A 27,144-nucleotide genomic window follows, 5' to 3' on the forward strand; every position below is an offset into this window, starting at 1 on the left:
CCAATCAGCATGGGTAAACCAGGAAACAGCTGCTGTGTGCTTCAGGGACGAAGGTGTTCACCATGCAGATTATGTTGCAATGTAAGGAAGCCGGAAAGAGTTGACGGGGTCTTGTGGTGCAACCGTGTGTCAGAAAGACATGGTGCTTGCTTCCGAAGTGACAACAAAGTCATCCTCTGACAGTCCCTTGACCGAAGGCTGGGGCTCCATGATGGGATAGCCTGCCTAGGCTAGCAACCTCTGGAAGTGTCTCATTGGAAAGACAGTGCTTGAGGAGGAATGGCCATCTGTAACCACAGCAGTGGCTGTGTGTAGAGGCCGAAAGGATCGGGCAGGGAAGACTAAGTGCAGAAAGTGCTTTCGAACACCAATTGTTTGAGACGTTGATGCTGGATTTGTGTTCAAGCAAGGTGATGGGGTGAACTGATGTGCTTGAATGCGGCATCTGCCGTGCTGGTATGAGTGGGCAGAAAGGTACACCCCTGTGGCTAATGGACGGTTCGTTGTGCTTTGTGGGACGCATCCGTCCTCGTCAATATGCCTTTCTCCCAAATGTAGAGGAAAACAATTATGACCCAGGCCTTCTGCTACTAGAGAGGAGTAGAAGAGATGGGCTGAGGGTGATTGTCTCCTGCCCAGTGGGCAGTTTTTGGGTCCGCTAAAACTTGTAAGGCAAGATAGACACCTCTTCATGGGAAGGCTGGCTAGGATGTAGGGCCTGTGTGGAGCTTTTGTCACAATCACAGTGGTGCAAACCAAGGGTTGTTGTAGGCAAGGGGAGAAAGAAGGGATGCCTTACAAACTTGGAAGGAATGAAAGGCATGTGTGTCCAGAGTGGCACCTCTAAGTTGGACTGCCTCACCCTTCCTTGTGCATCTCCAGCCTTATGGGTGATTGTTGCAGGCAAATGAGTTGGGTTGCCTTGTCCGTCCTTGCACCAAGAGAGGCATTCTTAGCCCTGTGGGTGTGAAGGGGGTATGTGTGGATCCCTAAGGACCAGCCACTATTGAAATGTGAAGGAGCATACATTCAGGCGTGAATGAGGCTATTATTATTTTATTTTATTTTTGTGAGTGCAGTCGTCCTCCAAAAGCAAGGTATGGATGAATTTATGAAAATGAATACATATATGTGCCAAGGGAATAAAAACTTCCATCAGCTCAAGTGATGTCAGAAGTATGCCAATGACAAGAGATCGAGACACAAGAAATAAGCGGCTGTATAAGCATACGTGTAGCGTGCACCGATATACCCAAGTAAGTGGGTAAGTGTGCATAATCATCAATGGAAAGGAATCTGTCCATGCACCTACATATGAGATGTACATACGCATATGAATAAAGTGCCAGTACGTAGAGGCAGAGAGTTCTGGGCATTGTGAACAGAAGGCCGCAAATGCAAGTGTGCCTATATTGCTATGTAGGGAATCTCAATGAACAGATGTCAATGAATTGAGATAGAAATATAATTGTACATGTTAATATGAAAGTCGTCTGAACCTATCCCATAAGCACATACACATGTGTATACCGATGGATAAGTACGCATCTATACGTGAAAGCAGAAATGCGTATGAATGTAGCAATATATCTCATATATATGTATATATGTGTGTGTGTATATATATGTATATATATATATATATATATAGATTTTTTTTTTTTTTTTTTTTTTTAAATTTGTATAGATTTTTCTATATATATTTCGTGATTGATGCTTGTGATAATAAATCAAATGGATAGAAGGGGAAATATTGTGATGCATTTCCTGTAGCCAATAGCCTGAGAAACAGCAAGAAAAGTGCAGTTGCTATGCAAAGATGTGTCAAGTCCCTGACTGGGCATGAGGACCCAATGAGAAACCGAAAGAAAACATCGTTGGTGGACAGCACGGGGGGCAGGAGTGATGTGCTGTGTCGGCGAAACTAACCACAGCTTCGAGCGCCTAGGTTACAAATGTGGAGTTGCCTCCCTTGGCGCCGAAAATCATCGAAAAGGAATGTGTCTTTAGAGCACATATCCCCCTTGTGCGACGTGTCCTCGCTGAACAGGGAGGAGTGTCATGTTGTGTGTGAGAGTCCGTGGTTCGATGCCACCGTAACCGACACAGGTGAAAACGAGCGCAAGGGGAATAATTATAATGCCCCTTAGTGCCGTGGGCATCCCAACCCGAATCGGTTGCCATCGGACGCGAGACGGTCAGGGCATGTGGCATGACGGCGCCGTAATCCAGTGTTATGGGCGTCGTGGGCGAGGGGGTGACAAGTCCGTCGGCTTGCCGTGGGATGTGCATCCCCCTGTTGCTGAACGGCGGTCCAATCTCACGAACAGCTCCTGCGAGAGGACCGGCGTTCAGTTGTCAGTTGTGTGTTGACGGATAAAGTGATAGACAAGATCGGCCCGAGCACTGCCGAGAGGCAGGATCGAGTTATTAATACATGTAAGAATTATCTTGATATTCATTGTGAAAACTTTAAATACAAAACTCATTTACATATTTTCAAGCACTGCGCACTCAATGTTGAAAAATGCAACAGACATACGTGGGGACTCTCTTTTTCTTCCCCACTTCAAGCGGGTAAAAGGCCTTGTCAGGCTTGCACGCCTTGATATTGATATATGATATGATATAAGAGGTACTCCAACGTGGAAGTGCCAATATTAGTCTGGGAAACAGCAGAGTTAGGCAATGGGGCAGAAGAATCCAACACTGCCTAAGTTCCAATGGGGCGTGCACGTACCTGCTCTGTGGGCGCAAGGCGCGGCACCGGAAGGCAGAGTGGTGCATAATTGCTGCAGCAAGCTTAGCGATGAGTTGCTGATTGTTTAGTTGAGTAGCTTGCTGAGACACCATTAGTGGATGGGAAACAGCAGCACTCGGCGGTGTGGCAGATGGGGTCATCACCGCATAGCTTGGTAGGACCGTGCACACACTCGCACTGAAGGCGAGGAGCAGTGCCGGTGCAAGGGAAATAACTGCGGCAGTCACCGGCAAGGGTGCCGAAGCAGGGGTTGCCTCCCTTGGATCGGGTGATCCGGACAAGGGGGGGGGGGGGGGGTGCACGCGTATGGGCAAGCGTGTCCCCTAGTGGTCCACCTTCCTCCCTACACCAGGGGAGGGCATCCCTACACGCCTCGGTCGCTATTGGATCCGAGACGGTCGAGGCAAGCCGCGTGGGGGGTCGCGTGATCCGATGTCACGGCCGCCACCACGGACGCATCGCACATAGGGCCCAGTCTAACGTGCGGATCCAAGACAAGCTGCCTTTTTTTTTTTTTTTTTTTTTCTGTTCCCCCAAGGGATTGTGGCCATTCCATTGGTGCAACTGTGGGTATGGTAAAGAGATAGAGGAGATCGACTCGTACACTGCCGACTGGCAGGGCCGAGAAAACGCGGATCGCGTCGAGTGAGTTCGCGGATCGATAAAAATGACATGAAAGGTAACACTGACCTGAGTGTGTGACCACAAACCTCTAGAAGTCATCAGAGGAGGTGGCGGAGGTCTGGAGTCGACCGGAGGGAGCGGAGGAAGTGGAGAAGGCGGCGGGTTGGCGTTGTTTAGAGGGCCAGGAGTAGAGGGCCCAGAGTGTCAGCGAATCGATTGCGATCGCGCTTTAATTTTAGCACGATTCCCCAATCGAGCTACATAATTATGTGACCTGGTTGGAGACATAATTTGACCACAAACAAGAACGCCAGAGAATCGACAGACAGACAGAAAATACGAAAAAACTTAGCCGTATGAAGAGCACAGGTACAGGAGTCATGATGGCTGCCGGAAAAAGAGGGCGATAACCAGCGGGACAAAGGGGAGGTTACCTACTTCCGGGAGGTTATCGGCCGTAGTTTCGTCTGCTCCGCATGGGCGGATAGTTTGCACAGGACAGGAATGTCAGACCCCTGCCGGAGTCTGCACTAGTTGGGTCACGGTTAAGTATGTGTAATTAAACGAACGATTCGAGGGGGCTGAGTCGAATAAGTACACAGAATGTAAGAATACAATAAACACAAGCCACATGCAGCAAAATCAGGCCATATGAATACACTTTATAGCCAAAAAAAGCGTAAGACGAGACAGAGCGTAAACCTGACAAGATGGCGTGGAGAGCCTTGGACAAAGGAATGATTCAGCGCTTATAGCTTTTAGAGGTGTTTGATTGGCTAAGAGTGGACCGGGCAAGACGGGTCGTCTTTTCATTGTTAGCCAAATGAAATCTGGCCAAGCAGAGCAAACCAACAGGCCTAGTTTGCATCAGTTTGACATGGTACAGTATATGACACCAAACAGATGCATGATTTTTTTTTCTTTTTGGGGGTTCCTTTCATTATAAGTTCACATAAACACTGTACAGTAATGTTACAGATCCATGGGCCGCGAGTGCCCTGTGGCCAGGTGCCAGAGGCAGTGTACTCACTGTGTGACAGGACAATACTGTGAGTCGTTGGAACAGCTCTGCATCAGGCTGCTCTTTCTGCTGGGCTCCACCTGGATGCCAGGCAATGCCGAGTTACTGAAACAGGAAAACCTTCTCACTGCATACATAAATACAAACTCCACATCATTATTTATCTTTAGAAAGAATGCTTGACAAACATATAACCCATTATTGATGGAGAAGACACGGCTGAGACAAAAATATATCAGAATGTTTTACAATTACATACATCGTGGAATCAAGTTTGCTTGTGAAAGTTATCAGAAATTTCAACATTAAAAAAAAACATAACTTCCAAAATTCACTCATGTCAAATATACACATTATACCCACATGCATATCAAGAAAAAATAAAAACATACATAAAACTGTCCAAGTACCTCACTCTGGTGGACTTGTTTTGCAAACGCACACTGCCCACAGCACACAGGAACCCAGTCATATTGGCCCACTCATTCAGCTGATCCTAGGCAACAACACACAGAACACAATTTCAGCCAAAGTACACTCTATGGATGGTCATCTCTCCATGTGAAATGCTATCGTGTAAGCAAAATGCATATTCTTACACTTGGGAATAAATACTGAAATCACTGTCTCTGAATGAGAAGGCATTAAATGTTGGGATCTTCAATAGAACTTGGAATATATCCTGTTCCTATAAGCGTATTGACATTATGAGGATTACATCAATAATAAGAAGATAAGTGTATTGATATTGTGAGGATTACACTATTTACAAGAAGAATGACAGTGACTAGCCTCACCCTCATTACCTCCAGTTCATGCTCTGTGTTGGCGTGTTGAGGCGTCTTTCTCTTCAGCTTGATCATTTCCACAATTTCTCCCCGGCCCTGCTCCTCATACTTCACCTTGGGATACAGTTCCAGGTAGCGTGTGACAGCGTCCCAGTTCCTGTATGTGTCTTCCCAGGCCTGTCACAAACACCACTCAAGTCTGTCCCCGTCAGTTCAATCATTTCACTGCTCCACCCCACACTTTCATAGGACAGTATATTATGTATTATAAATCATGCTGGAAGAAAAACTCAATGTATAATCCTTGCATTCAACTGATGCTCAAGTACATATGAAAGCAAATCATACGATAATTTTGTTGTCAACAGCTCTTTGTGAATACTGTGAAGTTCATATCTTCCAAATGCCAGTTGAAGTAGTAATGCTTCAGATTGCCCAATCACTGAAATGCCTCCTGTATCAGTAAAACATTTCCACAGCCCCTCATTTAAATGCTGTCTGGACTTTTTTTTAAAACATATAACTTCTTTCAAACACTAGTGTCCAGACCTGGTCGACTTAAAAAAAAAAGGTATCTTAATTATAGCTGGAATGAAAATGCAAAACCAAGCAGAAACAAATATCAAAATGTGCATGCACATACAGCTATATGCACACACATACGTGGACACAAATACATGCACAGGAACACTCACCTGTGAGTTGCCAGGAGTTGACTGGTCAATTTTGCGTAACAATGCCATGATTCGTTTCTGCAATGCAGCTCTTCCTGAAGAGTACAAAAGAACATTTTCTGGTTAATATATAATATTGTAAATGTGATCAATTTCTGTATGAAGAAATCATGTTTCAGTTATACTGCTTGCCAACATCCTGTGGATTCTCGGAGATCCATACACCACTTTGACAAAAGAAAGCCATTTGACAGTTTCATTCACATCATATCTTGGAATTTTGGCAGTCTCTAAATAATCACACATCCAGCTTCTTTCACTTTCTACACAAAATTCTTTATCATCTGACTGTGTGTATGTGTGTGTATATGTAAATTCTATGAGATCCAGTCAAATATTCAATGCAGTTTTAATACTGAAGCATATTATATACTGTAATTTTCCGCCTATAAGGTGCTACCTTTTTATTCAAATCTTACCCCTGCGTCTTATCGGCTGTACGAGCCCTATCTGTCTGAAAACTACATTCTGACCATCACATGATGCCACCTGCCACAACAAGCTCAGTATATGACATTGCTGATTACAATACACGCTCACTACTGCGCTGAACAGCAACGCTTCAGTCTTACCACTGTTTGATTTGACACTGTTCAAGTTCACCGTCGAATCAAATTGAAACCAAATCGTGTACTACACCAAATTTCAACTGAACATGATTGCAGTTCGCCCGTAGGCCATGAAAAAAGAGGAGTGTCTGAGCTGGGAATAAATTCATGGTGTGAAAGTAGAGAAATGGAAAGAGAACTGATCATTTTTTGAAAGCAGAACACAGAGCAAAATGGCGGGAGGGCTAGTAGACTGCATTCTGAGTTAATAAACTGGGGCTAACAGTGTACATTTGACTGAAGGGTGTGAATTGAAAAAAAAAAAAAAAATGTACAAAAATGTTTTTAAAAGAAAGCAGTAGAAAACAGAGCAGACAGAGTAACAGAGCCAAGTCAACAGGCAGATCAAATCAAGTTAGATTCCAATCCAGTTTTCTGAAGATGATGTCACTTCTCCGAAAACATTTGCGGTCAGCAAAGCCGTAATGAAGGACTTTAGCTTTATGGCAGATGCGGCTTATCGGATATGTGCATCTTATATGAGTTTAAAAAAAAAAAAACAACTGTTCTTTAACGAGTTAAAAAAAAACAACAACAACAACTCTTCTTTAAATTTGGAGGTGCTCCTTATGAGCTGCAGCACCTTGTAGGCCGAAAATTACAGTAGTTCTTTTTCCTGTTACTTATGCTGGTGCTTGCTGGGTATTTCTATGTTCCCCTTACCCATAATTCAAACAAAATGCCCTCAGACTTTAAAGCCCACGCAGTGCTGCTGCTAACTTACAAAGGAAAAATGCTTTTACAGTAAGGTTCACCTGTGGTGAGGACAGTGCTGGCATTGGCCAACTCCTCATACACAGCACTGTTGGGCAGAAGCTGGGTGACAGCCATTTCATCCGACCCACAGCGTATCTCTGCTTCTTCACACAGCAGGTGGAAACAGGACATGGAGGTCAGCACTGCGTCCATGTCGATACTCCACAAGTACATGAAGAACACCACCTGCAATGTCACAACCTCTGTAATATCATCACAACTATATGCCCACAATCCTCTTCACTTATTTTCTTTGTGATCCCTGCATGTCCTTCACTTTCAGTTTCAGTGTCTCCCAAACTCAACGCTTAGTCCCTTTGTTATACTCCATCAGTCAGGTGCATGTGTGACTAAGTTTGTGCCCATGCGCAAGAGAGGAAATTTTCTATCTAAAATTACGTTTAAATAACATACTTACCGTGACCCAACTAGTGCAGACTCCGAGGGGTCTGACATTCCTGTCCTGTGCAAACTACTATCCGCCTATGCGGAGAAAACCAAACTACGGCTGATAACCTCCCGGAAGAAGGTAACCTCCCCTCTGTCCCGTTGGCTAGCGCCCTCTTTTGACGGCAGCCATCATGACTCCTGTTCCTGTGCTCACAACACGGCTAAGTTTTTTTGTATTTTCTGCCTGTCTGTCGATTCTCTGGCGTTCTTGTTTGTTGTCAAATTATGTCTCCAACCAGGTCACATAATTATGTAGCTCGATTGGGGAATCGTGCTAAAATTAAGGCGCGATCGCAATCGATTCGCTGACACTCTGGGCCATCTACTCCTGGCCTTGTGTGGTTATGTGCTTGCATAGCATGAATGTGTGTGTGTGTGTGTGTGTGTGCGCGCGCGCACACGCACGTGCATGCATGTGTGTGCGCGCACGCACATCTGCACACATGAACATACCTCAAGTTTGATGTGAGCTTGTCGACAGACAGGAATGTTGCTGCCGACATTGGCGTTGGCGCTGTGTTTTGTCAGGAAGCGGTTGCGGCAGATGAGGATTTCCCTGAGCCACTTGAGAATCTCTGTGTAATTGACAATCTGATGCTGGATCAGCCGTTGAGAGATGTAGAACGACACCTGTGAGCTGTAAGGAACACAGCAACAATAATTATTAATGTGGGTATGTATTACCTACATGTATATTCACTTGTTTCTGTGAACAGGCCTTTAAATGTTTGACCATTTCCACCCACTGTTTTCAGACAGTGGATGAATGCTGCGTATATTCAGGTTTCCTAAACTAATTAAAAGCTGACATGTATGAAGGTACTTTAATTTACATATCTGATCTTGAGAATGATACATGAATGAAGGGGGTTGAGGCATACATGCTAAGCAGGATTAAAGAAAGTACTGCATGCAGATGAACAGCTGTTCCTCACCTGATGTCCCAGAATGTATTCATGGGAGCCTCCGGGTTCCACAGCTCAATGTTCTCTGGCTGATGTAGCACCAACAAAGCCTGACAGAAACAACACACATATATATACACATGTGTTCAGAGCTGGGAAAGACAGTGACATATCAAGTAAAAAATTGCTGTTTTCCTTTTCCTTCTTTCATTTCAGACCAATAAAGTTATTTTTAATGAGTTTAATAACTTTTTATGTTGTGTTAACTGGTCAAGAGCTATTTTCCACCTTACCCATGATGAAACTGGACATGATAACTTTACTCAGCTCACCCCTCTCTGACCAACCAGCATGACAGTGCATGTTGGTCAATCTTACAGCATGATGGTGCATGTTGGTCAATCTTAGTATGATAGTCTTAGAGTATGACAGTGCATGCTGGTCAATATTACAACATGACAGTGCATGCTGATCAATCTTACAACATGATAGTGTATGCTGGTCAATCTTACAGTATGACAGTGCATGCTGATCAATATTACTGCATGACAGAGCATATTGGTCAATATTACAGCATGACAGTGCAGGTTGATCGATCTTACAGCACGACAGAGCATGCTGGTCAATATCACAACATGACAGTGATTTGGTCAACATTACAGCATGACAGTGATCTGGTCAACAGTGATTTGGTCAACATTACAGCATGTTTGGTCAACATGGTGATTTGGTCAACATCACAGCATGACAGTGACTTGGTCAACATTACAGCATGACAGTGACTTGGTCAACATTACAGCATGACAGTGCATGCTGATCAATCTTACAGCATAGCAGTAGGTAGGACCACTCATTTTTTCCAGTGAAATATAATTGGCTATTGCTTATCTCATATTGAAGGCAATAACAAGGAAAGAAGAACACATGCAAAATTTCAAATCAATATCTCCAATAGTTTCTGAGATATCCCTGTTTGAATATTTTGTATATGTGCATGTTGCGTCATTTTGCGATACAAACTGATTTTTAGACGTGCCATGTGTCCACGCTATGTACCTGACAATGCTAGGACTGATTTTACATCATTTTCATATTACTGTCAACCAGAAAAGACAAAAACATTGTATAACAATTCAAATCATTTTTATTCATCAGCAAAATCACCTAAAATGTGTCAAAATCACTCGCAATATGAAACAAAAAGCCTATTTTACACCCCTGCCAAAGTCTAGGAAATTTCCGAATGTGCCTGAAAATTCTTTCAGACACATACCTCACTACTTCGATTTTTTTGATTTTTTTGCAAGAACTACAATCTTCAAAATCAAAAAGTGTAGACAGCTAAATTACCCTTATAATTGCAACTTGTGAAGTGATGAAACAGTGTGTGAGTGCAACACAAAATCACACCACAGGCATATCATTGCATCTCCACTTCTAATAGGACTGCAGAGATGGTTCACATATCAAAATGTCTGTCTGCATCTGACTTATCCAACCATCATGCAAACAAAGTAATGTCATGCATTGTTTCTGACATATAAATTGAGCAGTTCTCACTACCCTACCCCGCCCCCGCCACCAGCCACTCTCTCCAGCACTTGCCTTTCTTTCCCAAATACACCAACTTGATGTAACATTTCACTATTTCAGGAACCTTCTCACCTGTTATGAATAACAGTTGCATATATATGTCTGAAATATACCTATACATATGAAAAAGAAACTTATGCTGACTTCCACTCCCTGTATTTCTTGACAACTGCATGAAACTCCTTCACACACCATGTTCTCCCATTGGTGCTGAACATGTCTAAGTTCCAGGCCAAGACAAATTTTGAATCAACTGGATCACAATCAGTTGCATCTGACCATTAGAATGCATTCCTGTCTCCCCAGCTGGTCATGAATGCTATTGTGGCTCTTGTTGGAGATACAACTTCAAGGACTTCTCCAATGTAAAATCTGTCATCGTAAAAAACAGCCACTTTTTCTCCTTGCTGAGTGAAGTGTCCAGGCTGCTTGTCCTTGGTGCTGGTGTCAGTGGAATCTTGAGCAAAGTCCCTGTTGCTGGTGACTGACGATTCTCCGGTGCATGACGACTGCCCAAGATGTAGTGGTACAAAAGTGCAACCTTTTGGATGGTGGTGTGATCTCTTCCACACTATGGCCAGCTGGTCCATTTTGTTCAACATACTGACACAGAGAGTTGGTCAGTTCCTGGACAGTTTTTTTGGCCATGATCAGCAGTGGATCCTTTGCACCCAAAACAATTTTGTGGTACCAAGTAACATGTCAACAGTAACACCACATTTTTTACAGTAATCACCCTTGACATACTTTTAAGTCTCTAAAAGCATGCAAATATTCTTCAAGGTCATCTGCCCCCGTATTTGCAATTGCAACTTCTTGCTGGAAACCCCTCCCCAAATTGAAGAGCAAAAAGCTCAAATGCAAATGTGGTCAGTCTTTCCCAGTTCAATGTTTGGTGACGTCTCCTCAAAAGCCCCAGTTGCAGCAACACTCTGTTGGTAGGCTGAAGGTCTGGCAGCTTCATAGGACGTCCTCTTCCTGATGGAACCAGATTTGATTCCATCCTCTCCAGAATGTCATCATCTGAGTTAAAAAAAAAAAAAAAAAGGAAAAGAAAAAAAGGTGGAATGTACATGTGCTTTACCAATGACTTTTTATGACTGACTTTATAATCATGACTTTAAAATTTTAATTCAAAATGCCTTTTTCACTTTGCATATATACATATATGTGCACACATGAATTTGTACAGCACAAGCATTTGAACAAGTGTGTGTGTGTGTTGTGTGTATGTGTGTGTTGTGTGTGTGTGTGTGCGTTTGTGTGAAGTTCTCTTTTATATATTTATTTATGAATATTTTTTTTTCTTCTTATCATTATCATTTTCTTTTGTCTTCAGCTTTTTCAGGCCTCTTTATTTTCTTTGTCATTGAATTTTCATTTCAGTGGTCAGGTTTTCTGCATGTGTGTGTGTGTGTCTGTGAATGTGTCTGTGTGTATCTGAAAATATGTTTGTGTGTCAGCAGTGTGACTGAGGAAGCAAATGTACAGCACACATGGAGTTCAGCGTGTGTGCACACACACACACACACACAGAGTGCGGCTGTGGTCTTAGAAAATCATTCATAGTCTTGTTCAGTGGTTTCTGAAACAAGTGCGAATGACCAACAAGACAAGAGTTATCTTTTCTTGATTTTTGTCATCAGTTTTCTCAAAGAATACTAACCAAAAGAAGTCTAACGCAGTCCAGAAAAAAAAAAAAAAACAATCATAGAAATATCTAATGAATGGAACTACTGGGATGTTTAGGTATTAGGAATGAATATTTGTCCAGCGATCTTCGAAAATCCGATGTACCCCGCTAAACCAATTTCATGGCGCCTTCATTCGGAAATGAGGCCAGGCAAGTGACTGAAAACACCTCTTTCCTAAGCCAAATACAATCATAATAATGTATATTATCATCAAACATCATCAATAAATGAGAAATCTGTTGATTACTTACCGAGATATGCGTCGATCTTGCTCTAAATATCGTGAATCTCCCCCATTGTTTGGGCCGACATGTGCTTCGTCACGTGCTCAGCTGTGTCCGCCTTTGTGAGTGAAAAGAGTGGAGGTGACCTGATGGGGTTGTTGTATGCAAATTAGAATTGTGCGTCATAGGCAAAACTCAGCGATAAATGGAAGGTAGATTTGAATTCATGAAAAAATGAGCTTTTCAGTGATATTTAGTGTTTTTTTGTACAATGTCAGAGAGATTTTTTACGGTGCTCTGAAAATTTCGGAATTTTTCTAACTCAAATTACACCAACAAAAGGAAATTTTCTTTCTAAAATTACATTTAAGTAACATACTTACCGTGACCCACGAGTGCAGACTCCAGCAGGGGTCTGACATTCTTGTCCTGTGCAAACTACTATCTGCCTATGCGGAGAAAACAAAAGTAGCAATGGCTGATAACCTCCCAGAAGTAGGTAACCTCCCCTTTGCCCCCCTGTCTAGCGCCCCCTTTTTACGGCAATTCGCTGCAACCAGCGCAGTGTGCAGGGAGAACAGAAAGTGGGGAGGAACAGGAGGGTCTTAAATGTGGGTCATGGTAAATATGTTACTTAAACGTAATTTTAGGAAGAAAATTTCCTTTTAATTACACATACTTAACTGCGACCCACTAGTGCAGAATGGCATGACAAGGTGGAGGGCTCGTCTGTTCTATCGCCAGTGCGCTGCGATGGCCTGTTGTGTGACCACCGCTGAGGCACAATGCCTCTTCAGCCATCATCCCTAAAGCGACAGACGTCCCTCAAGTAAAATTTGATGAAGGTAGAGTGTACTGTGTCACCTAAGGATATTGGTGCGGGCAAAGAAGACTGAGGTCCGCAGCTGTATTGTGGGAGAGGTCTGTGGACCACAGCTGTGCTGATAAATGTAGCGCAAAGAAAATCAGGTCAGTGTGTTGAATCCACACTTTACTGAGAACCCTTTGAGTCAAAGGAAGGGAAGGAAACATGTACCCTATAGAGTTGTCTCACTTGAGCGCGGTTGAGCGTCAACGCAAGGAGGTGCACATGTGGTTTGATCTGATGATTCCACATCGGTTGTGGGCTGATAGTGGAAGTGATATATGTGTTTGAAGGAAACTGTGGCATGAGACAGAGGTAGCCCACCATGTTGGGCTTGCCTTAGGCGTGACAGCCAGATCTGTAGAGCTCCTCCATGCGAGCTGACAGGCGATGGGGCTTCCCCGCCACTTTTTTTGTCACTGCCAAAAAACAGCACTGGCATGTTGCCTACGCACAGAATGGCAGACATTTGGCAACAAGAGACTTGAGGTCCCTGGTGTCTCTGGGACAAGGCTGTGTAATTGCCCAGGTAGGTACCATCACAAAGGGGCATACAGAAGGCTTGGTGGCTTCTCTACCAGAGTGTGGCATGTTGGAGCAACCTGCAGAAAGTTGTCGGCAATGCCTGGTTTGAATCAGGCTGTGGGAGTGCACTCCATGTGCCTCCAGGTCACTGAGTCTCATTCTGTGGTGGAATTCCTAATGGAAGAGGGTTTCTGAAGATTCTTTAGTGAGAAAGGGGGACCGGATCCATGACAGGCCTCTGGCTGTGTGGTGCGCACTAAGTCTGGAATGGAGCGGGGCGGGGGCAGGGAGAAAAGTGGCTCTAGATGTGTTGTACTGGCCATTTACATCAAATCACTCATCTGACATACGTTTACAGTATGGCCAACAGCAAAGTGAGAGCTGTATTATCAGTGGTCTCTTAATTGCAAAGGGAAATCGTTTGCAGCTTAGTCTTTCATGAAGGACTATGTCTCTCACACTAGAAGTCAAATTGCACTGGGACTTAGTGCTGTAGCCTTGGGGGCTAACTAGCCTTTGGGATCCGTCCCAGTGGTGAGTCCTAAGGCCCTCTTGATCAAGGGAGTAGGGATGCAACTTGGGCAAAACACTCTCTACTATAAATTGTATAATCAAATTCCAGCCCGAATAGCTGGGACAGCAGTTGCCTCCTCTGCTGTTCTGATGGTCATTGTCGTACACGACTGATTATCATATACTGGTCCTGGGAGGACACCAATCAGCATGGGTAAATCAGGAAACAGCTGCTGTGTGCTTGAGGGATAAGGTGTCCACCATGCAGGTTCTGCTGAAATGTAAGGAAGCCGAAAGGAGTTGATGGGGTCTTGTGGTGCAACCGTGTGTCTGAAAGACATGGTGTTTGCTTCCAAAGTGACAACAAAGTCATCCTCTGACAGGCCCTTGACTGAAGGCTGGGGCTCCATGATGGGATAGCCTGTCTAGGCTAGAAACACTTGGAAGTGTCTCACTGGAAAGACAGTGCTTGAGAAGGAATGCCCATCTGTAACCACAACAGTGGTTGTGTGTTGAGGCTGAAAGGATCAGGCAGGGAAGACCAAGTGCAGAAAGAGCTTTCAAACACCAATTGTTTGAGACGTAGATGCTGGATCTCTGTTCAAGCAAGGTGATGGGGCGAACTAATGGACTTGAATGCGGTGTCCGCCGTGCTGGTATGAGTGGGCAGAAAGGCACGCCCCTGTGGCTAATGAATGGTTCATTGTGCTTTGTGAGACGCATCCGTCCTCATCTATGTGCCTTTCTCCTGAGTATAGAGGAAAACAATTATTACCCAGGCCTTCTGCTACTAGTGAGGAGTGGAAGAGATGGACTTAGGGTGATTGTCTCCTGCCCAGTGGGCAGTTTTTGGGCCTGCTAAAACTTGGAAGGCAAAGACAGACACCCCTTCATGGGAGGGCTTGCTAGGATGTAGGGCCCGTGTGGAGCTGTTGTCACAACCACAGTGGTGCAAACCAAGGGTTGTTGTAGGCAAGGGGGGGAAGAAGGGATGCCTTACAAACTTGGAAGGAATGAAGAGCATGTGTGTCCAGAGTGGCACCTCGAAGTTGGACTGCCTCATCCCTCCTTGTACCAGGTTAGGGCATCTCTAACCCTGTGGGTAATTGTTGTAGGCAAATGAGTTGGGTTGCCTTGTCCTTCCTTGCACCAAGAGAGGGCATCCTTAGCCCTGTGGGTGGGAAGGCAGTGTGTGGGGGTCCCTAAGGACCAGCCACTACCGATATGTGAAGGAGCATACATTCAGGCATGAATGAGGCAGTTTTGCCTGTGAGTGCAGTCATCCTCCGAAAGCAAGATGGGGATGAATCTATGAAAATGAATACATATATGTGGAAAGGGATTATAAACTTCCATCAACTCAAGTGATGATGTCAGGAATATGCCAGTGACAAGAGATTGAGTCACAAGAAATAAGCGGTTGTATAAGCATACGTGTAGCATATGGGTAAGTGTGCATAATCAGTAATGGAAAGGAATCTGTGTATGCACCTATATATAAGAGATGTACATACACATATGAATAATGTGCCAGTATGTAGACGCAGAGAGTTCTGGGCATTGTGTACAGAATGACGCAAGTGCAAGTGTGCCTATATTGCTATGTAGGGAATCTCAATGAATAAATGTCAATGAATAGAGATAGAAATATAATTGTACATGTTAATATGAAAATCGTATGAACCTATCCCGTCAGCACACACACATGTGTATACAGAGGGATAAGTATACATCTATAAGTGTAAATAGAAATGTGTATAAATATAGCAAGATATCTTTTTTTCTTTTATCTTTTTTTGGGGGGGGTCGTTGTTGTTGTTGATTCTGATAATAAATCGAAAAGAACAGAAAAGAAAATATTGTGATTTATTTTCTGTTATTGTGTATAACCAGAAGAGAATGGTAATAGGATTGGTTGCCTGCAGAGAACTGTGTGCAAGTGTGGAGGGATGAAGAACCCAAAAGTTCAGTGGCCAATAGTATGAGAAACAGCAAGAAAGGTGCAGTTGCTGTGCAAAGTTGTGTAAAGTCCATGAATGGGCAGCAGGACCCAATGAGAAACCGAAAAAACATCACTGGTGGACAGCACGAGGGGCAGGAGTGACGTGCTGTGTAGGCGGAAGGGAAGTAACTACAGCGTCAACCGCCTAGGTTACAAATACGGAGTTGCCAATAATCGGTGAAAAGGATGGTGTCTTTAGAGCACATATCCCCTGGTGTGACGTTTCCTCGCTGTAGAGAGAGGAGTGTCATGCTGCATCTGGGAGTCTGTGGTTCGATGCCACAGTAACCGACACAAGCGAATATGGCTGCAAGGGGAATAAATATAATGTCCTTTAGTGGCCTGGGCGTCCCTACCCGAATAGGTCGCCATCGGACACGAGACGGTCGGGGCATGTGGCATGACGGTACCATAATCCAGTGTTATGGGCGTCGTGGACTATGGGGTGGCAAGTCCGCTGGCTTGCCGTGGGATGTGCATCCCCCTGTAGCTGAACGGTGGTCCTACCTCGCGAATAGCATCTGCGAGAGGACTGACTTTCAGCTGCTGTTTGTTGATGGATCAAGGGATAGGCAAATGAAATGAAATGAAATTATGGTGCTTAGAGCCTCGCCGACCACTAAGGCCATCTCAAGGCTATCGCCACATCAATAACTACTACAAGGATAAAAAAAACAACCAATTAAAATGAGTCACCACTTCAAACTTTCCACTTCCACTCCAAAGTTAAAAAAACCTTCCATAGTTTAAAACCTTCAAATCTGGTTAAAACTGTTCACTTCTTTTAAGAAGTCCATCAGCGCCCACGGAGGGACATCTCGAAACAAAGTCTTCAAAGAAACTGCCGTGTAATGTCTGCGTCTAACGTCATGCAGATCCCAACAGTCAAGGAGCACGTGTTTCACGGTGAGAGGCTCATCACAGGAATGCATCGAGGGGCCTCTTCCCCCTTCAACAAGTAAGAATGAGTAAAAAAAAAAGTGTGCCCCGCACGCAGTCTGCACAGCACAGACTCCTCCTTTCTGTTCTTCACCCCCGAAGGAAGGGTCTCTTTTAGGTCTGGACGGATCTGGAAGAGCTTGCTGTCCGTCTGGGAGTTCCACTCCTCTTGCCAAAGATCCTTAACGTAAGTGTTCACCTTCCGCTTCATGTCTGTATATGGTACAAAGGATCTGGATAATTCTTTTTTTGCAGCGTTCCTGGCCAGCAGGTCCGCCCTTTCGTTACCACGAATGCCAACATGTCCGGGAACCCAGGCCAACACAACCTCGTATCCTTTTTTCGTTGCGAGAGTAAAAGCTTCATAAAATTCCAGCAGTTTGGGATGAGTGATATTCCTGCAGGCGATCGCCTCCAGGGCTGACAAGGAGTCGGAAAAGATCATGAATCTCTTTTGTTTCGAAGAGAGAACCATTTTTACCGCCAGAACCAGTGCGGTCAGTTCCGTAGTGTACACCGAGCTGTCAGACAGGATGTGTTCCGTTGAGGGCCGGTCAGGAAAGGCGGGACAGAACGCAGATGCAGCGACTCCGTCCTCTGACTTGGAACCGTCAGTGAAGTGGGGAATTTGTGGCACAGTTCCGAAAAGTAAGTTCTGTAGGCCAGAGAACTGGTGGTGTCCTTACGGTACAAGGCCAGATCGAATCGGACCTCAGGTGTTCTAAAGGTCCATGGAGGGCTGTCGGGGAACTTGGAGAAATCTGAGATGCCACCGACATCCAGATCGGCATTTTCTAAGTGCGGCTGAATGCGGAGTCCGAGAGGAGGGATGCAGTTTGGGTTGTCTTTAAATTTCTTGTCAAAAGGGCTGTTGAATACAGCGTCGTAAGCAGGGTTTGTAGGTTCAGAAAACAATTTCAAATAATAGTTTAGGGTCAGCTTCAGTCTGCGGTTGGAGAGAGGCGGTTCCCCTGCCTCTGCGTACAGGCTGTGCACAGGGGTGGTGCAGAAAGCACCTAAGCTGAGACGGAGCCCTTGGTGGTGTACAGGGTCCAACAGTTTCAGGTAAGACGGTCTGGCCGAGCCGTATACTACACTTCCGGAATCTAGTTTGGACCGGACCTGGGCTCTGTAGAGGTGCAAGAGAGTTCTCTTATCAGCACCCCAGTCCATGTGTGCCACAACTCGAATGATGTTCAGGGCTTTTTGGCAAGATATTTTCAGCTGTTTAATATGGCTGAGGAAGTTCAGCTTCTGATCAAAGACGACCCCTAAAAATTTGGCTTCCTTCCCAGACGGATTTCAGGGTCCGGATTGAACTAGCGAAAGTTATGAAAATGAATACATTCAGTTTTGGAGGACGAAAATGTGAAGCCATTCTCCTCTGCCCAACACTGGATTTTGTTGACGCAGAGCTGAAGCCGTCGCTGGATGCTGGCATACGTGCTGCCAGTTGCATACAGGGCGAAATCGTCCACGAACAGCGAGCTGTCCGATCCCTTCTGAACGGATTGAACGATGTCATTAATTTTGATGCTGAAGAGAGCCGGCGACAGAATGCTCCCTTGCGGGACACCCAGCTCCTGCTCGTGAATGTCAGACAGGGTGGTGCCGACCCTCACCAGAATTATCTGTCTTGCAAAAAATTGTGGATGAACTGGGGCAGGTGTCCTCGGAAGCCGAGCTTGTGCAGGTCCGAGAGGATTCCAAATTTCCAGGTGGTATCGTAAGCTTTCTCCAAGTCAAAAAATATGGCCACCACATGCTGTTTGTTTACAAAGGCATTTCTTACAGTGGTTTCCAGACGAACCAGATGGTCAACGGTAGAGCGATGCTTGCGGAAACCGCACTGTTCTTTCGCCAGAAGGCCGTCGGTCCCTAGTTTCCACATCAGTCTACCGTTGACCATCTTCTCCATCAGTTTGCAGATGCAGCTGGTCAGTGCTATTGGGCGGTAGTTGGAGGGGTTCGAGGGGTCTTTTCCCGGTTTCGGCACCGGGATTATGAGGGCTTTCCGCCAGGAGGGTGGAAAAAAAGCCTGTGATCCATATGTGGTTGTAAACTTTGAGCAGGGTGTCCAGACAGGTTTCGGGAAGATGTTTCAAGAGTTTATAATGGACCTCGTCCATTCCTGGACAGGAATCCGTGCAGGCCTGAAGGGCAGATTTAAGTTCATTCCTTGTGAAAGGAAGGTTGTAATTCTCTGTGTTGTTGGAAAAGAAGTTACAGGGTGTTTTTTCTGTCAGGTTTTTGGTTTTAAGAAAGCGAGCAGATTTGTTAGCAGATCTCGAGTTCTGTTTAATTGTGGAGGCAAGCTAATTGGCAACTGCTTTCTTCTCTGTGACCAGAGCGTCTGAAAGTTTAAGATGATGAAAGGTTGGGCATACGTTTTTGCCCTTAATTCTTTTTAAAACCCTCCACACTTTCTTCTTGGGTGTGTTGGAGGTTAAGGAAGAGCAAAAATCTCTCCATGACTTTCTCTGGCTCTTTTTAAAAACATACCTGGCTTTCGCCCTCAACTGTTGATGGGTTCGAACGCTATCAGTCTCCGGTCTCCGAAAGACGCGTCGCTGCGCTCTCTTCTGAGACTTACGGGCCTCCCGACATTCAGTATTGAACCAGGGCGTTCTTGGCACCTGAGGCTTGGAGGTAGACGATGGGACTGCTGCTTTGGCGCAATCTAAAACGATCCGAGTCAGTGTCAGCAGGGTCCTTGCTTTTCAATACTGTTTCTTCCTGCAGCTCTGCTCTTATCTTCATGGTAAAAATTCCACCGTCTGCTTTGTCATAGTTCAGGCGGTCAGGCAGAGAGTCACCTTCTCCATCTGTGGGGCGGAGGACGACAGGAAAGTGGTCACTCCCGTGCAGATCGTCGTGCACTTTCCACTCGTAGTCCAGGACCAACGATGGATCGCAGACTGACAGATCTAAACACGAGAGCTTTCCAGAGGACAGATGAAATGAAATGAAATTATGGTGCTTAGAGCCTCGCCGACCACTAAGGCCATTTCAAGGCTATCGCCGCGTCAATAACTACTACAAGGATTAAAAAAAACCAACCAATTAAAACGAGTCACCACTTCAAACTTTCCACTCCAAAGTTAAAAAAAAAACTTCCATAGTTTAAAACCTTCAAATCTGGTTAAAAAGGTTCACTTCTTTTAAGAAGTCCATCAGCGCCCACGGAGGGACATCACGAAACAAAGTCTTCAAAGAAACCGCCGTGTAATGTCTGCGTCTAACGTCATGCAGATCCCAACAAACAAGGAGCACGTGTTTCACGGTGAGAGGCTCGTCACAGGGAATGCATCGAGGGGCCTCTTCCCCCTTCAACAAGTAAGAATGAGTAAAAAAAAAAGTGTGCCCCGCACGCAGTCTGCACAGCACAGACTCCTCCTTTCTGTTCTTCACCCCCGAAGGGAGGGTCTCTTTTAGGTCCGGACGGATCTGGAAGAGCTTGTTGTCCGTCTGGGTGTTCCACTCCTCTTGCCAAAGATCCTTAAAGTAGGTGTTCACCTTCCGCTTCATGTCTGTATATGGCACAAAGGATCTGGACAATTCTTTCTTTACAGCGTTCCTGGCCAGCAGGTCCGCCCTTTCGTTACCACGAATGCCAACATGTCCGGGAACCCAGGCCAACACAACCTCGTATCCTTTCTTTGTTGCAAGAGTAAAAGTTTCATAAAATTCCAGCAGTTTGGGATGAGTGATATTCCTGCAGGCGATCGCCTCCAGGGCTGACAAGGAGTCGGAAAAGATCATGAATCTCTTTTGTTTCGAAGAGAGAACCATTTTAACCGCCAGAACCAGTGCGGTCAGTTCCGCAGTGTACACCGAGCTGTCAGACAGGATGTGTTCCGTTGAGGGCCAGTCAGGAAAGGCGGGACAGAACGCAGATGCGGCGACTCCGTCCTCTGACTTGGAACCGTCAGTGAAGATGCTTTGAAAAGTGGGGAATTTGTGGCACAGTTCCGAAAAGTAAGTTCTGTAGGCCAGAGAACTGGTGGTGTCCTTACGGTATAAGGCCAGATCGAATCGGACCTCAGGTGTTGTAAAGGTCCATGGAGGGCTGTCAGGGAACTTAGAGAAATCCGAGATGCCACCGACATCCAGATCGGCCTTTTCTAAGTGCGGCTGAATGCGGAGTCCGAGAGGAGGTATGCAGTTTGGGTTGTCTGTAAATTTCTTATCGAAAGGGTTGTTGAATACAGTGTCGTAAGCAGGGTTTGTAGGTTCAGAGAACAATTTCAAATGATAATTCAGGGTCAGTTTCAGTCTGCGGTTGGAAAGAGGCGGTTCCCCCGCCTCTGCGTACAGGCTGTGCACAGGGGTGGTGCGGAAAGCACCTAAGCTGAGTCGGAGCCCTTGGTGGTGTACAGGGTCCAACAGTTTCAGGTAGGACGGTCTGGCCGAGCCGTATACTACACTTCCATAATCCAGTTTGGACCAGACCAGGGCTCTGTAGAGGTGCAAGAGAGTTCTCTTATCAGCACCCCAGTTCGTGTGTGCCACAACTCGGATGATGTTCAGGGCTTTTAGGCAAGATATTTTCAGCTGTTTAATATGGCTGAGGAAGTTCAGCTTCTGATCAAAGACGACCCCTAAGAATCTGGCTTCCTTGACCGCCAGGATGGTGGATGTTCCCAGACGGATTTCAGGGTCCGGATAGAACTGGCGAAAATTATGAAAATGGATGCATTCAGTTTTGGAGGACGAAAATGTGAAGCCATTCTCCTCTGCCCAACACTGGATTTTGTTGACGCAGAGCTGAAGCCGTCGCTGGATGCTGGCGTACGTGCTGCCGGTTGCATATAAGGCAAAATCGTCCACGAACAGCGAGCTGTCCGATCCCTTCTGAACGGACTGAACGATGTCATTAATTTTGATGCTGAAAAGAGCCGGCGACAGGATGCTCCCTTGCGGGACACCCAGCTCCTGCTCGTGAATGTCGGACAGGGTGGTGCCGAGTCTCACCTGGAATTGTCTGTCTTGTAAAAAATTGTGGATGAACTGAGGCAGGTGTCCTCGGAAGCCGAGCTTGTGCAAGTCCGAGAGAATACCAAATTTCCACGTGGTATCGTAAGCTTTCTCCAAGTCAAAAAATATGGCCACCGCATGTTTGTTTGTTTACGAAGGCATTTCTTACAGTGGTTTCCAGACGGACCAGATGGTCAACGGTAGAGCGATGCTTGCGGAAACCGCACTGTTCTTTCGCCAGAAGGCCGTCGGTCTCTAGTTTCCACATCAGTCTACCGTTGACCATCTTCTCCATCAGTTTGCAAATGCAGCTGGTCAGTGCAACTGGGCGGTAGTTGGAGGGGTTCGAGGGGTCTTTTCCCGGTTTCGGCAGCAGGATTATGAGGGCTTTCCGCCAGGAGGGTGGAAAAAAGCCTGTGACCCAGATGTGGTTATAAACTTTAAGCAGGGTGTCCAGACAGGATTGGGGAAGGTGCTTTAAGACTTTATAATGGACCTCGTCCATTCCTGGACAGGAATCCGTACAGGTCTGAAGGGCAGATTTAAGTTCGTTCATTGTGAAAGGAAGGTTGTAATTCTCTGTGTTGTCGGAAAAGAAGTTACATGGTGTTTTTTCTGACAGGTTTTTGGTTTTAAGAAAGCGAGCAGATTTGTTAGCAGATCTCGAGTTCTGTTCTATTGTGGAGGCAAGCAAATTGGCAACTGCTTTCTTCTCTGTGACCAGAGCGTCTGAGAGTTTAAGATGGTGAAAAGTCGGGCATACGTTTTTGCCCTTAATTCTTTTTAAAACCCTCCACACTTTCTTCTTGGGTGTGTTGGAGGTTAAGGAAGAGCAAAAATCTCTCCATGACTTCCTCTGGCTCTTTTTAAAAACATACCTGGCTTTCGCCCTCAGCTGTTGATGGGTTCGAACGCTATCGGTCTCCGGTCTCTGAAAGACGCGTCGCTGCGCTCTCTTCCGAGACTTGCGGGCCTCCCGACATTCCGCGTTGAACCAGGGCGTTCTAGGGACCTGAGGCTTGGAGGTAGACGATGGGACTGCTGCTTTGGCGCAATCTAAAACGATCCGAGTCAGAGTGTCAGCAGGGTCCTTGCTTTTCAGTACTGTTTCTTCCTGCAGCTCCGCTCTTATCTTGGTGGTAAAAAAACTCCAGTCTGCTTTGTCGTAATACAGGCGGTCAGGCAGAGAGTCACCTTCTCCATCTGTGGGGCAGAGGACGACAGGAAAGTGGTCACTCCCGTGCAGATCATCGTGCACTTTCCACTCGTAGTCCAGGACCAACGATGGATCGCAGACCGACAGATCTAAACACGAGAGCTTTCCAGAGGACAGATGCAGGTAAGTGGGAGACTTGTTGTTAAGACAGCACAAGTCCATGTCGGAAAGAAGGTTTTCCAAGAGAAGACCTCGGGCTGATGTCATCTCACTTCCCCAGAGCGGGGAGTGTCCATTGAAGTTGCCCAACAGTAAAAACGGACGTGGGAGCTGGTCGACCAGGTTCATGAGGTCCTGCCTCAGAACGCGGACGGAAGGAGGAAGGTAGAGAGAGCAGACAGTGATGGTTTTCTCAAGCGTGACTCTCACTGCTACCGCCTGTAAAGGGGTGCTTAAAAGAACTGTACTGTATAAAAGGGACTTGCGAATAAAAAGAGCGACACCTCCCGTCAATCCCTCTTGCTTCGGTTGAGCGGGTTTAAAAACGGAGTTAAAACCAGAGAGAGATAAAACCTTGCCATCTCTTTGCAGAGTCTCCTGCAGCGCCAGCACTGAAGGTTTCAAAGCACGACAAAGCAGCTGGAGTTCCTGAAAATTGGCGTGGAACCCCCGGATGTTCCAGTGGATCACTGCCATTAAAAAAGGTTAAAAAAATAAAGCAGCAGCCTATTCCATCGCTACCCCCTGCTCCTGTGCTTGTGGTGGCTCAAGGTCCGCCAGGATGGAATATTTATTTTTCGAAATAAATTTTTCCAATTCCGACCGAGTCGGAATATCCACCACCTCGGCCCGTCCCGATCCCGCCGAGGCCGCAACCCTCCCCTCCTTGAGTTTTGGAGGTATGGGGGGTTTCCAGCCACTTCCGCCAGCCCGAGGGCCAGGCAGACGAGAGGCGGGGCGAGGGGTGCCAGGGGGTGGGGTGGGGCGGGAGGCGGACAACGTGCCTCCGCCCGAGGCTTTTCTCTCCCGCCCAGCAGCCCCTGAGGACTGCCGCACAGGATGGGAAGGGGTGGACACGGCATCTCCACCCAAGGCCAACGGTTCTAACAAGGCGGTTAAGTCGTCCGTCTGCGTCCCTGTGGACGTCGTCTGGACCGCGACGTCCACCATCCTGGGTCTGACGACAGAGGCATACGACGCCTTAGGCGACGCGGCCTCCACCCGTTTCTTTGCCTCAAAGAAGGATATCTTTTTTTCGGTCTTCACCTTCTGGATTTCCTCTTCCTTTCTCCAGGTGGGGCAGTCTTTCGATGAGGACGGGTGGCCGCCTCCGCAGTTCGCACAACGGGCTGCACTGACGCAATCGCCCTGGTGCGCCGCCTTTGAACAGGTGCCACACGCCTCTTCCTCCTTGCATCGGTCCCGCACGTGTCCAAATTTCTGGCATTTGAAACATCTTAGAGGGGACGGCACATACAAGCCTACACTCACCATCAGGTATCCGACTCGAATGTCCTTGGGGACATTCGGGCAGCAGAAGGTGAGGAAAAATGTGTTGGTCGGGACTCTGTCCAACCCCTTCTTCACTGTCACCCTGTAGACGTCGGTCACTCCCTGAGAGGACAGCTCGCTCTTGATCTCAGCTTCAGACACTCCTCTCAATTCCGGGCATCTGATGACCCCTTTTGAGCAGTTGAGACCTTTGTGAGGGGAAACCCTCTCCGCCCTATCCACAAAAGTGGTCGCCTTGAGTAGAAGCTGTGTCTGCCTTTTAGACTCTGTCTCCACCAAAAACGCTCCGCTCCTCAGCCTCTTGATGGATTTCAGCGATCCCGCCAGACACTGGAAGCCCTTCTGGATAGCGAAGGGGCTGAGAGCTGACAAGGGCTTGTCGTCATCAGCGCCCTCCATCACAAGCCACGACGGCCAAAATCCAGAGGTCTCAACGACCTCCGAATCTGAGTGCAAATCGTCTGTTCCTTGTCTTCTTCTTTTTCCGAGTTTAGGGGGGTGTAGTTGTTTGGAATTCATGTTTAAATAATTGTATATTCATCCCTCCCTTACCCACCCACCATGGGGTCCAACTTAGGGGCCAGGGTCAAGGGAACACCAGCTTGGCCCCTTCCAGGTTTCGGGAGGGATATACGACCAACAGCTTAGCTCCAACATGTTCCCCCCCGATCATGCCCAGCTCCCGGGGACAGAGAACCGAGCACTACGGGGGTTATCTTCGCCAGCCTCTAAACTGCTAGTCTTGACCCAGCCCCACGAAGGGGTAGCCGATTGACACACACGGGCCAATGTGTGCCGCCTGTCTTAGGAGAGGTCCGAGCCAAAGGGATGTGTTGAGAGCAGCGTGCTCTCTCAATCCCCAGGATCTCATTCCCCTCCATCACAGGTTGCGCCGCACGGCAAACACAGCGGGCCTGAAAAAGGCCGCAGAGAAAAAAGAATGTGGAAAAGGCGGCTTGATGGGGAGCTGAGGACAGAAAAGAGGCGGTAAAAAGAAGAACAGAGAATGGCGAAAGGGACAGCGGGTCACTTTTAGTTTGGGCCTCACTCACGACCTGTTCGGCATGGGAAGCCCTATCAGGGGCATCAGTACAAAAACCACCACTTGTTCACCCCGAACAGCTACGATGGCTATGTAGGCTGTCAATTAAGACCTGGGACCAGGACAGCAAACCCCAAGAAGTACTGATGCCCCCGCCGACATAGCTCGCTCGAACACTGGCCACTAAGCCTCCCGACCACGACAAGGTAGTGACCCCCCCGGGAGAAGGGATAGGCAAGATCGGCCCGAGCACTGCCGAGTGGCAGGATCAAGTTATCAAGAGGCACTCCGACATGGAAGTGCCAATATTAGTCTGGGTAACAGCAGAGTTAGGCGATAGGGCAGAAGAAACCAGAACTGCCGAAGTTCAATGGGCTGTGCACCTACCTGCTCTGTGGGCAAGGGGCGGTGCAGGCGCAAAGTGTGGCACCGGGAAGCAGAGTGGTGCATAACTGCTGCAGCAAGTTAGTAATGAGTTGCTGGTTGTTTGGTTGAGCAGCGTGTTGAGACGCCATTAGTGGATGGGAAACAGCAGCAACCAGCGGTGTGCCAGATGGGGTCATCACCGCATAGCTTGGTGGGACTGTGCATGCACCCGCACTGTAGGCAAGGAGCAGTGTTGGTGCAAGGGAAATAACTGCGATGGTCACAGGCAAGGGTGCCGAAGCAGGGGTTGCCTCCCTTGGATCGGGCGCTCCGGACAAGGGGAGGGTGCATGCGTATGGGCAAGCGTGTCCCCTAGTGGTCCACCTTCCTGCCTATGTATGGAGAGGGCATCCCTACGCGCCTCGGTTGCCACTGGATCCGAGACGGTCAAGGCATGCCGCGTGGGGGTTGCATGATCCGATGTCATGGCCGCCACCACGGACGCATTGCATATAGGGCCCTGTCTATCATGCGGATCCAAAGCAAGCATATGGTGTTATTTCCCCAAAGGGATTGTGGCACATTCCATTGGTGCAACTGTGGGTATGGGTAAAGAGACAGAGGAGGTCGACTCATGCACTGCCGACGGGCAGGGCCGAGAAAACGCGGATCACGTCAAGTGCGTTCGCGGATCGATAAAAATGGCATTAAAGGCAGCACTGACCTGAGTGTGGGGCAACAAACCTCTAGAAGCCACCGGAGGAGGTGTAGGAGGTGGTGGAGGTCTGGAGTCGACTGGAGGGAGCGAAGGAAGTGGAGGAGGCGGTGGGTTGGCGTTGTTGAGAGGACCAGGAGTAGAGGGCCTAGAGTGTCAGCGAATCGACTGCGATCGCGCCTTAATTTTAGCCCCATCGCCCAATCGAGCTATATAATTATGTGACCTGGTTGGAGACATAATTTGACAAAAAACAAGAACGCCAGAGAATCAACAGACAGACAGAAAATACGAAAAATCCTAGCCGTATGAAGAGCACAGGAAGAGGAGTCATGATGGCTGCCGGAAAAAGGGGGCGCTAGTCGGGGGGGCAA

General features: G+C 46.9%; 1 protein-coding gene across 12 annotated transcripts in view; it reads right to left on the minus strand.

Moving 5' to 3' along the window:
- The window catches only part of LOC143288455 (neurofibromin-like), a 278,699-nt gene that overhangs the window by 202,005 nt on the left and 49,550 nt on the right, over positions 1-27,144 (minus strand). For 9 of the 12 annotated variants that reach the window (XM_076596958.1, XM_076596964.1, XM_076596966.1 and 6 more), the window contains 7 exons: positions 8,678-8,757; positions 8,196-8,379; positions 7,292-7,478; positions 5,890-5,963; positions 5,204-5,371; positions 4,817-4,902; positions 4,416-4,511 (listed from right to left, as the gene is read on the minus strand). In XM_076596958.1, coding sequence (XP_076453073.1) covers positions 4,416-4,511; positions 4,817-4,902; positions 5,204-5,371; positions 5,890-5,963; positions 7,292-7,478; positions 8,196-8,379; positions 8,678-8,757 — 875 coding nt within the window. The remainder of the gene's footprint in view (positions 1-4,415; positions 4,512-4,816; positions 4,903-5,203; positions 5,372-5,889; positions 5,964-7,291; positions 7,479-8,195; positions 8,380-8,677; positions 8,758-27,144) is intronic. The other 3 variants (XM_076596968.1, XM_076596963.1, XM_076596959.1) reach the window with 1 other exon arrangement.

This window comes from Babylonia areolata, chromosome 12, assembly GCF_041734735.1.
Source record: "Babylonia areolata isolate BAREFJ2019XMU chromosome 12, ASM4173473v1, whole genome shotgun sequence".
NCBI lineage: Eukaryota > Metazoa > Mollusca > Gastropoda > Neogastropoda > Buccinidae > Babylonia > Babylonia areolata.